Genomic DNA, 18294 nt, shown 5'->3' with positions numbered 1-18294 from the left:
TTATGTTTTGCAAAAGTTTTGTTGCTTTGAATAACTTACTTTGCATTTATTAAAAATTCAGGAGGAGCCTGTTATAGCACAAGCTCACTCTTTCAGGAATTTGTATAAACACTGGCTAAAACATGGTTGGAGGCAAAGTATCCTTAAGGAGATCCCAGAGCTCTATCAACTACCAGGGGACTTCAGGTAGAGTCTTTACTCCCCAGACTTCAAAGTCCCAATTTACAAAGTCACAAAGTTGTGACCTTGTAAAAATTATATTGTCCCTGACTCTCTCCAAATATATAAAAATTACATTGTACAAAAATTATATTGTCCCTGACTCTCTCCAAATATAATAATTACATGAAGTAAAATTATAGCCAAATCTTTGAGACCAGTAGTGGTTATTTGAGGAGCTCCATAGGTTTGTCAATAACTCGGATGGCATGGCAATTTCCCTCCAAAGGTATGTTACTTCTCTGTGGTTTAAATTATGCTTTCCCTAAGGAAATGCAGTTCTATGTGAAGTGCATTTGAAGGAATGTCTGCCTGAGGGAGAGAGCTCTCTACAATGCAGCAATTTATATTTATTCTTTTATGATTAACTCTAAAATTAAAAAACCCTTACCTTATTTATTATAAATACAGTGGTATCTATTATTTACTACAAATAGAGTGAGGTGAAGTTGGAGCACAGAAAAAGTTTTCTGATCAATAAAATGCTTTAAGGCAACTCTGTTCCTTAGAGATAGCAAGATCACAATAAATACTTAATTTATATTTTTAAAATAAGGTGTTCTGTTTTTTCTGTCACTAAAAGAGTAATATTTTTGTAAGCAAAAAATAATTTAAAGAGGTGTCTTAGCTGGAAAGCTGATGGTCTTCTCTATCAGGTGTTTTGGAATTCTTTGTAACTAGGATTAATTATATTTTAACCAGCTCATACTTCAATACTTTTAAGAATGATATGTATTCTTGGCAGGGTAGCTTGGCAATCAAAACTGAAATTATATATGTACATATGTATGTATATGTGTGCATACACATCTGATTATTTAGTTTTCCTTTTAGGAACTTACCTTTCAGAAATATTTTAAAGCACACAAGAATGTTTACTACAATATTTTTGTCTGTCAACAGAGGGGTTCAGTTAGATTAACTGGCATTTGTGAAATAATGAAGATCTATATTTATTGACTAGAAGGGACTTTCATAATATGTTAAGTTTTGAAAAATCAAGTTGAAGTATATACGCAAAGTGTGATTCTAGTGTTTTCTGGGTTTTTTTTTTTGGTATCATTATAGAAAAATTTCTGAATGAATAGATGCCAACAGTTCAACAGTGAAGAATGGGAATTAGCATGGTGGGGAGATTTTGGACTTTTACTTTGCTCATTTTCTTTGCAATAAGCAAATAATTTCCAGGAAAAAGTCAGGTATTCAGTTTATATGAATTATAATTCACAGTGAAAATTTAAATTATCCCAATATAGGTTGATGAAAATATTAAGAATATGAACATAGGAATTAGAGATCTAATATCTTAGCCAGACCTTTCCCTACTAATATTAGCATAAAAGGCAGTAAAAGTAATGGAACATTTCATATTTTCTATGAATTTTTAAATTATATTATCCAGAACATATTAAAACACCTAAAGTTGGTAACTTTAAGTATGAACTAAGATCCAGAATAAAGCCTGGCTATAAGATCCTATATTGACCAAATTCATAAGGTTTAAAAAAAATCTCATATAAATTCTCTGAGGTCGAAAAAGTTCATTACATTTATAAGGTCTATATTTGGGATGAATGCTCTGCTCTTTAATAAGGAATGTGTCATAGGTAAAGACCTTCCACATTCATTTATATTCATGAGGTTTATCTCCAGTATGAGTCCTCTGAAGTCTAGCAAGATGTATACTTTGACTGAAGCCTTCTCCACCTTCATTGCATTTATAGGTTTTCCCTCTAGCATAACAGCTTAGGTGAAGGTAAAGGGATGAGCTCAATTTGAAGGCTTCCCTGAATGCATTACATTTCAAAGATTCTTCTCTTCAATTGGTTCCTCTCGAATTTAATTTTGTTTTAGGTTTTTATGACATGCATCATGTTTATTTACACTCTCGTTGGAACAACACTAATAAAGAATATTAGGTTTCAGAACGGTTAGAAAGCACCCAGCTTTCTCATTAATAAGACAGTAATATAATCCAGACTGGAGACTGTTTAGAGAAAATGATGTATTGCCTGGGACATTACAGAGTCTCAATAAATATTGGTTTCCTTTTCTCCTCCTGTAAAATGTAGTGCTGTTTTCATTTTAAAATAAGTCAAAGTGGCAATTCAAATGAACTTCTAAATTATAATGAGTGTTTTTACTTTTTTCTTGCTATAATTAATAAATAACCTTAGATGAAGTTGCAGTATAGTATGCAAAGAGTTATTGCTCAAACAATCTTTAATCAAGGATATATTTAGCAAAAGATAAACTGTCTACACTTTATCTACCTGTAGGTCTTTGGCACTGTTTAAGATTTTAGCTACAATCTATCTGGGCTCCTAAATTTATTATTTATGTTATTTAAATGGTTAAGTTTTGCTTTAATAAAAGTGAACATGACTGTAAAAACAAAACCCACTTAATATAATGTTAACTCAGACTGCCAAATTACCTTCAATTCATGTACCTTGAATTGTAAGCTTACATAAAATCCCTCTATAGCGTCATGAGCATTTTGTGAAAGTATTCGAAATAAGAGGTAACGATTCGTCTGGATAGGAAAGTGTTCTAAACCAGAGGTAACAATTCATCCTATCCAGATGGATAGGTTGATGAAAATATTCCAGATGGATAGGATGAATTGTTACCTCTGGTTTAGAACACTTTCCACTAAATTTTAGTTTAAGAGGGTACAATTTGTGGAAAATAAGATGCTTAAACCGTTCTGAAGAGCTCTAAAAAAATTTCAGCCTATTTTTAATGAAAGTGTCAACTTACATCAAAAGGGCTACAATAGAGATTGTTCTTGTTGCTCTATATGCAAATTTGTTTTTTCCTGGTTATATGTTAGATTCATTGGTTTTCTCTCTTGGGAACAAGGATAGGGAGCCAGTTGCTGCATTCTAGATGCTCACATGGACAGCTACTTTGGGGCTGGGGGCCTATTAAGCAACTCAAGTATGGCAGTGCCAAGAGCAAAGATGGCATGGAAATGTGCTATAAATTAAAGAAGGGCTCAAGACTTCTATGAAGGAGCTGCAGAACAACTTTGGCACAGAGAACTTATATACTTGTCATTTGAAAAATTACTGTTTTTATATTTAAACTATAAAAGCAATTAGCTTAAAAAGAAAGCAATATTAAAACCTAGGTCCAAAGAAAATCAGAAAAAGGAGGAAATAATACATCTCTTTTAATAGCCTGCAACAAGTTTACTTTATCCGTTTTAGCACTTGCGTGGTTTTTAAACATATCCAATCATCATTTTAATTAATATTGGTTTTTTCCCAATGATATATTTCTTGTTCAGAGAATGATTTAGGTTTCATTGGCTTTTCAACTTTGTGTTTAACCTTTTATATCTCATTAATTAATTAATATCAGTATAATTTTCTTTTGAGCACCACTTTGGCCATATCATATTACTGACAGTGATTATGTTTTGAATAATAACTAATTTTGAACTTGTTTATTATGCACCATGCTGTAGGCAAAGTGCTCTACACGTATTGATACATGAAATACTCATTTTTCGCCCTTTAAATGCTCAAACTTGAATTCTATCGTATTGTAATACGCCTCCCTGCTGCTTCTGTTACATGTGCCTGGTAAATTAGTTCCTCTTTGACTTTGAATTTCTTTTGTTATTATAGTTTAAGTCTCTCGTAAGGGCAAATGTACAGCTTATTTTTCAAAAGTTACTGTGAGAATCTCATTTAATAAGTGAATATAACTCACTCTAATTTATCACATTACTGATATGTTTGAGTTGGCTCCTGACCAATTGTTTTCTATTTTCTATTTACCCTGTATTTTATTGTTTATTTTTTCCACTTTCCTAACATTACTGAACTATGTCTTCTTTGTTCTAATGTTAACCTAATGCTTTAGAAGTTATATAACCTCTATCTGGCTTATCTATTTTTTAACACACATATCTATATTTATTTAAATTTTTCTGTTAAGAGTTAACCAAGATCTACAGTTTCATTCTAAACACGTTAAGAACATGTGCAATATTTTATTTCCTTTTTCTGCTTCCCTTCCTGCCAGCCACCTTCTATACTTCTCATGTTGCAATCTTTTGGGTTTTAATTTCAAGTTTTTGTTAAAGTTTTCAAATAATCCATACTTATTTAGACTGAACTACAAGTTTTACTTTTTTACTTGTTTACTACTCTTTCTTGAATATCTCATCTTCCTCTTGGATTAGTTTCCAGGAATGTATCCTTGCAGTGATTCTTTCAGAGAGGGTGGTAAACTTTCTGAATCCTGTGTGTCTATAACAGCTTTTATTTTTTCCTAATACATGATATTTGGCTGGAGAAGGAATTTTACAACACAAATAGTTTTCAGAACTTCAAGATAACTGCTTCCTTTGAAAAAATGCTTAATGCTACTAAGGAAAGTACAATAAATCTTACCTAGAAGCTTTAGAATTTTCTTTTATTGGTGTTCTAAAATTTCTCCCTGATTATCTAGGACTGGGTACTTTTCCATTCATCTTGCTAAACATTTTCATTCATAGCCACTATACCTTTCTCCTCCTCCTCTTCCCTACCCCTCCTCCTCTTCTTCCTCCTCCTTCTTCTTCTCCTTTTTTTAATCTTGGGAACTTTTTCCAATTATTTATTTGAATATTTCATTCCATGTATTCCTTCTGGCTTCTTCTTTAATTCCTATTATTTCTAACGTTGGAAGTGCCACTTATCTCTTAATATCTTAATATCTCTTTTTCCGTAATGAAAAAACATTTCAAGACTCAAATTTCCAGCTCACTAATTTGTTATTCAGCTCTGCCTATACTGATACTCAGGAAAAGAAAATCCATTAAACTTGTTTCACCAATCATATATTGCCATTTCTCACATCTCTAATTGTTTCTTCCTCATAAAATTTGTTCTAATTTCACAAATACAGTATACGCCCTTATCCTGCTGAGGATATTAATTATACTTCTTATACAATCTCCATTGGTTTAGTCTGTTACTTCCTTTTACTTACTTGGTTCCTAGTTCTTTAGTTTAATGCTTTATTTTTATTTTTTTTTTTTACATGGAGGTGGTTTTCCTTAGATTTGGTGATTTAGATTATTTGCTTAAATTCATATCTGCTATTCTCTCTTAGTTTTGGTGGAAAAATGCCCACTGACTGGGAGCAGATGTGCCCCTGGGTGAGGATTCCCATGGGGGCACCGTGCCCTGCTTCTCCGTTCCACATGTCCATAGTCATTGCTTGGTCCTGGGGGCATAAGTCTCTGCTTAGAAGTGGGTGTAGTGAGGGCCAGGCATGGTGGCTCATGCCTGTAATACCAGAACTTTGGGAGGCCAAGGCAGGCAGGCGGGCAGATCACTTGAGTTCAGGAGTTTGAGACCAGCCTGGCCAATATAGTGAAATCCTGTCTCTACCAAAAGTACAGAAAATTCGCTGCATGTGGTGGTGCGTGCCTGTAATCTAAGCTATTGGGGAGGCCGAGACACAACAATCACTTAAACCCAGGAGGCGGAGGTTGCAGTGAGTTGAGATGGCACCACTGCACTCCAGCCTGGGCGACATGGTGAGAATCTGTCTCAAAAAACATAAAAAAAGAAAAAGAAAAAGAAAAGAAAGAAGTAGGTGTAGTGAGGGGTTCACCTACTTTGCAGTCCTTATAGCCTCACCCTGATTCCTGTGTGCAGCATCCATGACCTGGAGCAATACTGAGACGCATTTTGTAGTGTCTCCTTCAATATGTGTTCTGGGCTATTGTCTCCCTCCTTCCATCAGATACCTCCTCTCTCTGGTCCAACTACGGGTCACTTTCTTGTTTTTTAGTGTCATTATAGACTCGTTTGCTCATTTTCTGTCACTTCCAAGGATTTGGGGCAGGTTGGCAAGATTAGAACATACTGTCTTGATTCCAGCTTTTAATATTCATTACATTTGTGGAGTTTCTCTTTTGCACAAATATTGTGGTAACAGCAGTAAAACAGATTTTTTTAAAAAGGTGTTTGAATAGTAAAAGCATATAATGTTTACGTTTGGGATGAAAGGCAAATATACAAATTCCACGTGCAGTGCTCTACAAAGCCGCCTTCCACCTAAAGATAGCCTCAGCTAAGTGAGATGTGGTAGCTGCTAATTCAATGACATGCTTGTAAGGTTAAGCCAAAGTTCAGAAAGACTCACACAAATTATCAGTGTGTCTATTCAAGTTTCTCCCTGCCTGAACTAACAGATGTGTCTTCTCTAGAAAAAAGGAAAACACAACTTTAAAATCCCACTTAAAAAAATAAACCTATCAACACTGGATTTCGGACAGCTAAGTGATGTGAAAGGCAAACGGCTCTTGCGTCCTTCTAATCTGAGATAAAATACTTTAATTCAAATGGTGGGAAAATATGGATAATTAGGAAACCGGTTTCACAAAAAAGCCATAATGGCTTACTGGCTCTCTTTTCTTCCTTGCCATTCATATTAAGTCTTTTGGAAACGTTATTAGAGAGGACTGCATACTCTTTTTTCTCTCTCATGATTCTTATGGAAGAAAAACCTTGTTAAAGAGTGAAAGCATTATATTCACATTAATAATTTTTTATTTCTTAAAAAAGTGAACTCAAAGCAGTAGAATTCAGTCAATTCAACTGGCCACCCTTGAATGAGTGAGGATTGCCAACTATGTTTTCTGTCTATTTTAGCAGATGAGCTTACCATGATAAATTGTTTGTGTAGGTGGTGGTGGATGAAAGAAGAATGAGACAAATATTCGATAAACTGAGCAAAGAAAACAGAACACATCAAGAATTTCACTACCAAATTATTAATCTGTTTTCCTGTGTCAGCTCTTACCCTAGGTAAAAATGCTTCACATTAATTTTATTTTGTGACTTTAAAAAAAATTGAATCTGTGACTAAAAATTATTATATCAGCATTCTTTCCTGGACCAATAAAGTAACATTTGGGACCAGGTGGGAGTGCAGGACCCCCCTCCAACCCACAACACATACAAGCACACAAAACCCCATGGATTAAATTATCATTTTTATCATCACCCAAAACGCAGAAAATACTAGGTCTTCTTATTATCCTTTTATACCTTTATAACATAATGCCAACTTCATAGCTGGGTCACCAGATGACAGCATGAATGAACTAATTCTGGTGGTGTGGCCTGACGTCCTGGCCAAAAGCCACAAATAAACCCAAGGTGTAGTTGCTAGAAGAATTACGCCACTTTTAGAATTTAGATAAATTAATTGCAGAGCAATGAGAGTGGCACAGGTGCTTTTCTCAAACACATGATTATATCTTATTGGAACAGAAACCTGCCGATGAATGTCAGGGCCTGGAAGTACCAGCTTCTTCACTGTGACCAAAACCTTGGTCAATCTTCAGTCCTGAGAAATGGCCAAAGAGCATACTTAAAACCACCAGAATCATTTGGTTAATGGAATTTCCTCCGATGTTCCTCTGTGTCCATATTGACTTCAGCTCTTTTTTCAGGCATAAACAGTTTTAGTTCTTTTTTTGTTGTTTGGGGGAATGATTTAGTTGTAGCCAAAAATTCTCTTATATTATTGTGCTGTAGGAAAGCAGAATGTGTGATCTGTTAATTGGAATATATAATTTTTGCCAGCTATGTTTCTGGACTAGTATATTAATCTTCTAAACTATGCTTGGTTTCTTCTAATATCAAGTCAATTCCTTTCTTAGCTTACTTCATGAAGGGGTTTTCCATGTTTTTGTACCAAGTCTCCACAAGTGTTACTCATAGAGAGCTGAATGGACTATTCATTCTTTTACTAAGGTATTTATTGTGTCCTTTTATAGACAGGCTTTGCTAATAGAATAAGCTAAGAAGATGGCGGGCATTTTGGGAGAGAGAACAGCCAGTATGAAGGTCACAGGTAAAAATAAATTTTATTTCCCCTTCAAACAATAATAGCAAGTTACGTTTAAAATATTGATTTTTCTTGGAAGATACAGGCACACACAGAGAAGGAGAGAGGTGGAGGGTGAGAAGGAGAGGGAGGAGAGGGGAGAGACAGATTGGTATTTATGTGTGAATTAGAATGGTACTCCTGGAGAGGAAATGCATCTCTTTAGTTCTGCTTTAATGGGATGGGGGCTGGTAACACTGAGGAATCCTCTGAGTCCCCAGGGGCTCTGGGACTCCCTGAAGGGGGTGATTTATCCCTGATATATGGATGGAATTAGTGTGGAGAGATGAAAGCGTGGGAGTAAATGAGTCTCTTGTGCCTCAACATTTGGATCCCCTCATCTGTGATCAAGCTCCATAATCAGGAAAGGGAGTTGAATTGGTCTTTTTTTTTTTTATCAGCAGTCAGAAAGAAGTGATGTGCTGGTGATCCTTTATCTCCAGAAGATAGGCAGAAAGACTTCTGTGCACTGTCAAAGCTCTGGACTCCACCAAAGCTCTTTGATCTGGGAGGGGAGCAGACTGTTCTTACAAGAGCTAGAAGGACCAGAAACCACTGTTTTTTTTTTTTTTCCTCTAGGATCTCCCCAGCCTGACCCTGGGGAGATCCTAGAGGCTAAAATGAGAAACTGGTTTCTGGTGTCTCAAGGAGACATTGGAGCTGTACTGCACATGGAGCTTAAGGGTGTCAGGAAAGTCAGAAAAGGCCCTGTGGGCTAAAGGACTGAGCCTTGGTGCTGGGCCTGCAGAGGTCAATAGGCCCTGAGTGGGTGAAGTCATTCAGAGTCTCAGGCTTCTGCAGAGGCTTAGCCTGCTGTGCCACAGGCTGGACCTGAGTCACTTCCCTGAGGCAGGGAAGAGCAGGGCTGGGTCAACTGCAGTAGAAATTCAGCATTTGACAGTGAAAGACCCCATTGTGGCAGCAAAGGGTCACAGTGGCGGTGTGGCTCAGGCTGAGGGTAAGAATTTTTGCGTTCTTTCATAGATAAGCTTTGAGGATACAACAAGCTAAAAAAGACAGGCCCTTCTGGGAGAGAGAATGGAAGAGTCTTACTGGGTCTGAAAGAAGTTCTTGGGCAAGGCACAGCAGGGAGCCCAAAAGGGCAATACTAGCCATCTTGCCACTCAGGGACTTCGAAGTTTAATCAGTTTTGATTTAATCTGTTGAGCTGTTGAGATCAGAGTGAAATGACTATAACTCACATGTTGTATTCTGGAAAAGTTTCTCGGTCAATAAATTATTGCTATTTCATATTCATTATAAAATTATATTTTATGTTAATTTCATTCATCCTTATCATAGTGTTAGAAAACATAAATTTGCCTCCAATTCATACCACCTTATGGGTTGAGTCTCTAATCTTATTAATGTTTCTTTTCAACTTGAACTTCTGAAAGTGCTGCCCAATTAGTAGGATATATATTAGGGACTTAGGACCCAGAAGGCGGCACACAGCTCAGAACAGCAAGAAAGCACTACCATCAAAGGATGCTCACTGCTTCAGGTCTCCTCTGTTTCAACCTCAGTCCCAAATTCCTCCTTTATAAATCTCTCAAAGATAAATTTTATCCCCTAAACAATTTTTATAGATCAAAACCACATTCCAATGAAAATCAGGTAGCAGTATCTATAAATCTCAGACCCCAGGAAGACAAATGAAAATCTCAATATAATAGTAGTGGGAAGATTTTGTATTCTATATAAACATTGGGAAAAAACCTTTCTCCCAGTAAAAGCTGAATAAACTAAAATGAGATACAAGTGAGTCAAGTGAAGTTAAAAGCATTTGCAATCACACATTTTTAATATGCAAAAAATAGTTAATTATAAACTTAGAATCTTTAGGGTAAGTACACCCCTTTTGGCTTATCTGCGATAAGAATCATCAGTATTGATCTAAGTATGCTTTTGCCATTTAACAACATGCATTTAAAACATGTCCAGTAGAATAAATGTAAGTGCTACGTACACAGCATGGTAGATAGCAATTACTTACCCTGTAGGCTGGCTCTCAAATTCTTCTGACCATTGCTCTTGAATATCTTCTGTGGAAAGATCTACATCCCGGGTGGTGGCAAAATTGAACTCACTGCCTTCATTTCCATGGAAATAAATGGAGTTCCCATCTGACTGACAGCTATGCTGTAGATGAAAAGAAAGCATGGGGTGGCTGTTGAATTGGTTTTGTAGCTGTATTTGTCTTACTCATGTATAATTAGAGTTTTTAGAAAAGTTATTATATTAGTTCCTCTATGATGGACTCTCAAATCAAAAGAGCTTATTACCTCTTTTTGCCTTATTTAATTCAATTACAAATTCTTTCTAACTTATTAAGTTATTATAAAAAAGGAGTCAAGAGGGCATTTGGGTTTTGCCATCTCTGTCTTCAGTATGAAACAAGAATATTTTAATTGGAATAATTTCCCATCTTTACCACTGTCCTTGTTGTGGGAATTAAATTTGATAATGACTTGTCATGTATTTTAAATTCTGTGGTTATGGGCTAAATAGCATTGACCTTTTCAATATTCCATATATTTCTTACTTGCCATTCAAGTCTTTCACAATTTATCTGTAAATGGAATATGAGTAGAACAGCCAGCTAATCTAAATATGCAATGCAGAAAAGGTCAAAGTAAACCCAGATATAATCACATATTCTCAACCAGTTTCTGAGTAAAAGTTTCTGACCAGACCTAAAAAGTGCATGCAGTCCCAAATGAGGAACTGGGAAACTACAAACTTTGTTAATCCCCAAAAGAACACATAAAAAATAAAGAAAATATATTTCTTGTGATACTTTTTCTAATGACATTTTTTTCAGCTTGAGGAGAATAAAGGCAAGATCAAACTCTGGAGGTAGTAAATGTTATTTACTTTAAAAAATTATTATAAGTTTGCATTAACATTTTTTGGTAATAAGTCATATATAGAGAAATGCTTGGGGCTGGTCATGGGAAGCTAAAATAATAAAAAGGAGAAATATAAAGAGAAATGCTATACATGAAATATCAAACATTCTTTTAAGTTTTATATACTCTTAAAATGAAACAGATGAAAAAAAAAACCAACTGGACAAAACCTATCAGTCAAGCCCAGGGACTGTGAGTTCTGTAGGGCAGGGACAATGTCCATTTTGCTTCTTGTTATATTCCAGGTCTTAGCACAGTGCCTGGCATATAGCAGGCATTAAAAAATATTTGTTAAATAGTTCAACAAATGAATGAGTGAATGACATGGAAATACATTTTAAGGTAATTATTTTTTTTAAAAAAGATAAATTTATTGTGTATGCCTAAGATATATAACATGATCTTCTAAGACACATACAGTCATGTACCACATAACAATGTTTCAGTAAATGACAGACCGCATATACAATGGTGATCCTATACTATTATAATGGAGGTGAAAAATTTCTATCACCTAGTGACGTCATAGTCATCATAACATCATGGCATGATACACTGCTCATGTGTTTTTGGTGATGTTGGTGCAAATAAACCTACTATGCTGCCAATCCTATAAAACAGTATATAAAATTATGTATGATACACAATATTTGAAAATCATAATAAACGACTTTTGGGTGTGGAGGGGAGTGAAGTATTGCTCTTTGAATATTCTCTTCTTTAGAGTCTTAATAGAGTGATATATTACCAAAGAAAGGCTGTGACACACCCAAAGGAAGCAGCCATCCCTCAGTGGGAGATGGCTGGATGTTCCCTGTCTCTTAGCAAGATGGGACTGTCACTGTCTAGGCAACAGGGTCTGGAGACGCGGAGAATCCACACAGCTGCAGATGGCTTGCTCTGCTCCCCACCATGCTAAGGAGACCAAGGTATGATTTTTGCCTCTGCCATTCTGAATAGAACCCAGTGTTCTCAAGGTTTGCAGTGATAAAATGCTCTTTTAAGGATATATGAGCCCATAGTATACTTCGCCTGTAAAACTGGGGATGGTCTTTGTGAAACCAGTGAATTTCTGAGCTATCTGAGAGCAATCGGTGTACTGAGTCTCCATTTTTGGAGTTGATAATCATAGGCCCTGTATTTTGGAGCCTTATCCAGGGTGGGGGGCCAGATTAGGGTTCTCATTCACAGAATGCCTAAATCAATTACAAGACAAGTTAGAATTTCATGTTAATTCTGTTTTAGGATTGGTCACAGTGGCTTGGTGTCTTGGAATTAGCCTACTTCCTAGATGCTCTCTAAACTACAAATTTATGCCTGAATGCATTCAGACTGAGATAGCGTCCCTGGGCCTTGCTTGCTTTCTATCGCCATTTCTGGCTCTGAATGGGAATCCATGGCTTCCTCGGTTAGGCATTGCTTGAGCTTTCTCCTAGAATCTAACTCAAGTAAATTTAGCACCTACATTAATTGAAGAAAATAAGACTGGAAAATAATAAAAATTGGAAACCAAAAACAATTAAGATGATAAGGACTGAAATCCCTCAAAGAGTTTGGGGATTGGAATTAGAAATGTGTTGAAATACATTTTCTCTATTTAATGGCTCCATGTTTTTGCAGAAGCCATTTAACCCCTCTAGGCCTCAGTTTCTCAGGTTGCAGAATGGAATCAATAATATCTATTTGCTAGAGGTGTTGTTAGTGGCACAAATAATATATGAGGAGATGCATTCTGAAACTTCTAAGTGCTACAAAATAATCATTATTTCTAAATATATATATTTTTCCAAAAATATGCTATTATATTCCATATGCCTAGGAAACATGATGGAAAAATAGAAGAGCATTTCAATCTATTTTTAACTACTTTTCATCAGAATAGTCATTAAAATTCTTCAGATCAACTTAAAACCTTTAGTGACATGCACAGAATATGTCCCACAATACAACAGGCAAAAATACTGCAAACATTCATTCATCTTCAGGGCAGACTGAATCATTAATTATAACTTTAAAAGCCCTCCTCCAAATTTTGGCAGATTACCAAATATTCCTAAAACAGGAAAACTTAATGCAAGATGTCTGATGCCACTTTTCTTACAGATAAGTTTGCATTGTATAACATCGATCTACTATGTTAAAAATCATTGAAAGTATGAAAAGAATTTTTAAAAATTGGTCTCAATTTTAATACCCAGCTATTTTTGTTCAACATCTATTTGAACTCCTATCATTTGTATGCAATAACAATTAAACTCTAAACAACTTCAAAACCAATTAAATGTGCAACTTTGTAAGACACATGAGCTCTTGATATGAAAAAAACAAGAATTTTTGGAATTCAGGACTATTTTATTTTGAGCATCATGAAAATCTACCAGGTTTTCTTTAGCAGATGATTCTAAATCACATGTGACTTCCTGAGCCACAGCTTTTGATTGACATACAGTGAATATACATCAAGCAACTAAGCATCTATTCGGGGTGAAATAAAGGTATACATTCTGCAGCTGGCTCTAAATTTTTATTTCTATTTCTAGCACTTCTAATGTACATTATTATATAATTATAATTGTTTGTACTTGTTTCATTGTTTAGCCTTGATCAATGACATACACTTTATACTTCTAAGTACTAGTAGATTACTGATTTCTAAAGTCCCTTAAGTATGGCTCTTACGTGTTTCTCTTTGTCAATCAAAAATATTTTCCTACTTTGCTACTAAATGGATTTCCTTTACTTGACAAGCAGAACGCAGTGTAACTAAGTGACAAGAATTTGTCATTCAGAAAATCATCAACAGGAAACATCAGTGCAAATTCCTCAATACAACAAGTCCTTGGCCACAATTCAGGATAGTAGTTTTCTAAGGTTACTCCCTATACTCTGCTGAAAATGTTAATGACTTCACCTCTGTACTTGTAAAAGTGCTTACATTTGCCTCCACCATTGTTTTATTAGGTTTTCATCAAAGATGAACACCGAGGCACCTCTTAATATGATCTCCCTGGGGTCTAATGACCCTGATGATTCTTTCAGGCATCTGTAGCCTTACCATTTATTTTTTGACAATATCCTTTTTGTTGGAATGAGGATATTGGGCATTTGGGCAATGCCAGCTTGCAGAGAGCTGGTGGCAGATGGAATGAAATCTGCCTGGTATGCCTTCTCCTCCACATGAGCAGAGAGCCATCCATTTCCTCCATTAAGGAGTTGTCACTCAGCCCACCCAGCTGGAAGACCATTTTTGATAGCCAAGCTGGCTGGTGGCAGACAATTCAAATACAAAGTGCGCTTTAAAAGGAAGCTAAAACATCATTTGTAGGAAAATTGAAAATGCATGGCTTCCACCACAGCCAATTTTTTAATGACTGTAATATTTTAAGTGATTATTTTTGCCACTTCGGATTGCTCCTTAGAGAGGAGAGGTTTTTTAATTAAAATCTAGGCAATGCAAACAGATGAGATATGAGGAACAGAGGAAAGAGAAATAAGATGAATAAAATTAATTAAAATGGCATTGTTGGCAGAGTCATAAATTAGCCACTGTCTGGCTGGAAATGAAATATATTGGCATAGGAATTTCTGTATTAAAGTGAGATGTGTGCTAGAACCGTTGGAAACTGATTAATTTATAGTCTATGTATTATTGTGTATTTCAAGTCTTTTACTATGCTATACCCATTATCATATAGAAATAATACATTTCCTACATCCCAGTCTAACAGACTTTAAAGGTATAGACTTTCATGCTACATTAAAAGAAAAATTAAAATAGAAAGAGAATGATTTCTCTCATGAGGCAAAATAAATTTCTATCATTTTCCACACATTCAATTTCTAGGTAATTTAATGCCAGTTAAAAAACTGAAAACTTGGCTATAAATACAGTGCAGGTGCAGGAGGGCTGAAGTACATTTTCTCTAGTCAACACAATAGATTCAACCATGGTGAGTCAATTTTAGGGAGCTTAAAGAGTGTTTTTTCTCATCAATTTCTGGATTCATTAAACACATTTGAACTACTTTGTACTACAATTTTTAAAGATTCAATTTACGGTATATTTTATGACAAGTATGTAATTACTTGGCAATAATTATGACAACTCTAAAACGGCAATAGTGACAGATTTGAATTGGAGTAATGAGAGGCAGATAACAATGTAAAATTCCATAGGGCTGTTGTTAACCTTGTCTTTGGGGATCAACTTGACTTTCACAGTGTTGGAGGTTTTCAGACCTGCCTCCTCAAATTAAGGGCAAAGATGCCAGGCACAGCATGGGAGGCTGCAAGATAACATGGAGTGGTTGGGTTTTATAGTAAAATAGAACTGGCTTTGAAAGTTAAAGCTGTTTGATCTTGGGGAAGTCATTTGGCATCTCCGAGCCTCTGTTTTTTCATCTGTGAAATGGGGATAATTGTGAGTATTAGATAAAATACTGCAGGGAACATGCCTAAAGATTGCTGCATCTTAGGAAATCTGTAAACACTATTTCCCTCCTGATTTTTTTTTTTTTGCCCCCATCTTCATTCATTAACAAACCTTACTTTAACAAATGAATGTCTCTATGCAAGCTATTGTTCTAGGTGCCATGCTAGGTACAAAGATGACAGAAACTGTAACTGTTTTTATCATTCATTTGGAATAAATTTCACCTACTGAATATTGTGTTAACTCAATTAGTGATTGAATGTGTCAGTTTCGGACTAAATAAATAAATAAGGCAAAAGATGCATTAGGCAGGGAGCTTCTGCATATTTGTTTAAATGATTATTTTCTGTATAAATTATCAAAATTAGTTGTTTCTGTGCTATTGCCACTCTTGTCATGGCAATCTGGCTCATTTCCATGTTTCACTAATGTTATTCCACATTAATTACTGTACAAATAGGCCTCATTGGGGGGAATTGTGAAAAGCACACTACTTACATTTAACCCTTCATCCCCAAAGTACTCTTATTAGCTTAACAAATTATATTCTGGCTCATTCTACAATATCATGTACCCACCTCTTGGGGGAAACATGACAATAAGAGCAATACGATCCAAAGTGAAGAACGTCCCAAGCAAAGGGAATTTAGGTAGACAGCATGCAATTAACCATGCTGGAATCTGGCCAGAAAACCACAGTTAACATTCTGATTCTTAATGAAAAAAGACATGGGAACATGGACTAGCCACAAGTCTAACTGAGCTCAGGTTTATCCTCATCAGAAAGCCACCACTCAAATCCCTCAAGTTACACACTAGATGGTTTCCAGTACAGTGATAATGCAAAGCACATTTCTGAAAAGTAAATCTGATTTTCTCTTATTTGTCCTGTATATTGTCAGAATATAAAACCATCAAATGAATTGCTGAAACCTTTTTCTGAGGTGCCCAATCGAACATTGCTTGGAAGATGAATTAGGTATGATAGTATTGCTGCGCCAGGGGGTTATATTCCAAAAAAGTAGGTTTAAAGGTGAATTCTACCTTGAGTGTGATCTTCCCTTTCACCATTTGTCTTAGATTTTTTTCATTAGCCTTACCTCATGTTAAGGCTAAATTTTTCAGACAAATTATTATTTTTTCATAATTTGATATAACGACCTTTTTTCTCCATTGATGGTTCAGCAATTGTGACAACAGTACTAGATGGGTGACAGCAGAAGCCCAGAATAAAAGATTCAGCTCTTATTCAGGACTGGAGACTTGCCTAGTATCCACTGGGACAATGAATTTGGCAAATACATAAGGTACAAGAACAACAGAAAATTAATAGACTCTTGTGTTCAGACTTAATGCTTCCCCTTAATTGGTCGTTGATTTACCTAATGTCTGTCATCTTCATTAGGGCCTTTTGATGTTTGTTAAACTAGAAAGATTGTCTTTATTATTGGATATTTATCAATAGTAAAGGTAATAATGGCGAGGCAGTCAAATTCAAAGTAGTAGTAGAGGAAACATTAAGATATGACCCTTCTAAATTCAGTAGCTTAGTTACTCCAAATCCTTGATATTAGTTTGCAAAATTTAACAAATTACTTTTTTAAAAATAAAATTTCTTTTAAATACACGTGATCAAATCACAGCCTATTCTAAAGGACAAATCTTCATAACAGAATAATCATTTAGTGCTGATTTACTTCTTAAAACAAGTTGACATAAATGTGTAGAAAGGGTAATCTGGAATTCTTTGCTATCCACACAATGAACTAGGGTAATAAATAGAAAAAGATTAGCAGGTGCAGGCACAGCCATCAGAGTGGGAAGATTTCTTAAAAATAAAAAAATATGTGGAAAGCACCTATCTCACCGTGATCTGCATTTAATCTGTAGGTCATTTCCAGAGTTGACAGATACCAGTGATTTATGCCTTTGCAAGCTGAGGGTAACCAGGATAGCTGAGCAGATACAAACATTTATTAACTGTGAGTGAGCAAAGCACTCCTTTTTTCTCTTTTGAAAACATACACACACACCCACACAGACACACACACACCAAGTGTTCAAGGATGATTCATGCTTTCAAAATAAAAATTTTGGCTGCCACCAAAGATGAGCATAAACAAACAAAATGCAGCAGCTGCCAGACCAGTATCCACTTCCACGGCATATTGATCCATTCAGAAATACTGCTTCACGGGGTATTATTAAAGGATGAGGAAAACAGAACAAAAAAATAAAAAATAAAAACAAAAAGCCCTGCTCACAGCTCTTTCTGAATCAATTGTTCCTGGGTTCTCTGCGACGCGCTTCACTGACCTTTGCAGCTCTTGGTGGGCTGCAAACTTGTGGAAACTTGTGGAGACTGATAACTTGTAGAAAGCAGGCAGCTGCAGCAGCTCCAGGCTGACCCTCTGAAAACTTACGTCTAATGTTTTTCTTTCAACTTAAAATTAAGAATATTCTCAGATTGCAGGATGTGTATTTGAGAGGTTGGGAAGAGATGACTTTGATGGACTTGCCCAGATGTTTCAAGAGTGACTAAGGAAAATTAAGCACTGAGCATCCAGGGTTTTTACAGACACACAATGTCCATCTACTCTAGATATAAAACTGTATGGCAAGATCTTCCTCATGGTGCTGGCATCTACAAAGCATTCATGAAATGCTATCAATACTTTACTATCATTATTATTACTATTATTTATCATAACTATGGTTACTACTATTTATTGTTATTATTATTCATTACTATCCAGTATCTATGTAGTGCTCATGCCACTGCAAGTATCATTCCTGGATATGAGAATTCTGCTCAAGGTGATATGC

The 18294-nt window shown here is 35.6% G+C and overlaps 1 protein-coding gene across 2 annotated transcripts in view; it reads right to left on the bottom strand.

The window, feature by feature from the left end:
- The window catches only part of RELN (reelin), a 517743-nt gene that overhangs the window by 215610 nt on the left and 283839 nt on the right, over positions 1–18294 (bottom strand). For both annotated transcript variants that reach the window (XM_033192854.1, XM_033192856.1), the window contains exon 11: positions 10121–10266. In XM_033192854.1, the coding sequence (XP_033048745.1) occupies positions 10121–10266 (146 nt within the window). The remainder of the gene's footprint in view (positions 1–10120; positions 10267–18294) is intronic.

The sequence above is a fragment of the Trachypithecus francoisi genome, unplaced genomic scaffold (assembly GCF_009764315.1).
Source record: "Trachypithecus francoisi isolate TF-2019V2 unplaced genomic scaffold, Tfra_2.0 Lachesis_group4, whole genome shotgun sequence".
Lineage (NCBI taxonomy): Eukaryota > Metazoa > Chordata > Mammalia > Primates > Cercopithecidae > Trachypithecus > Trachypithecus francoisi.
This window is presented reverse-complemented; position numbering and strand designations above follow the sequence as displayed.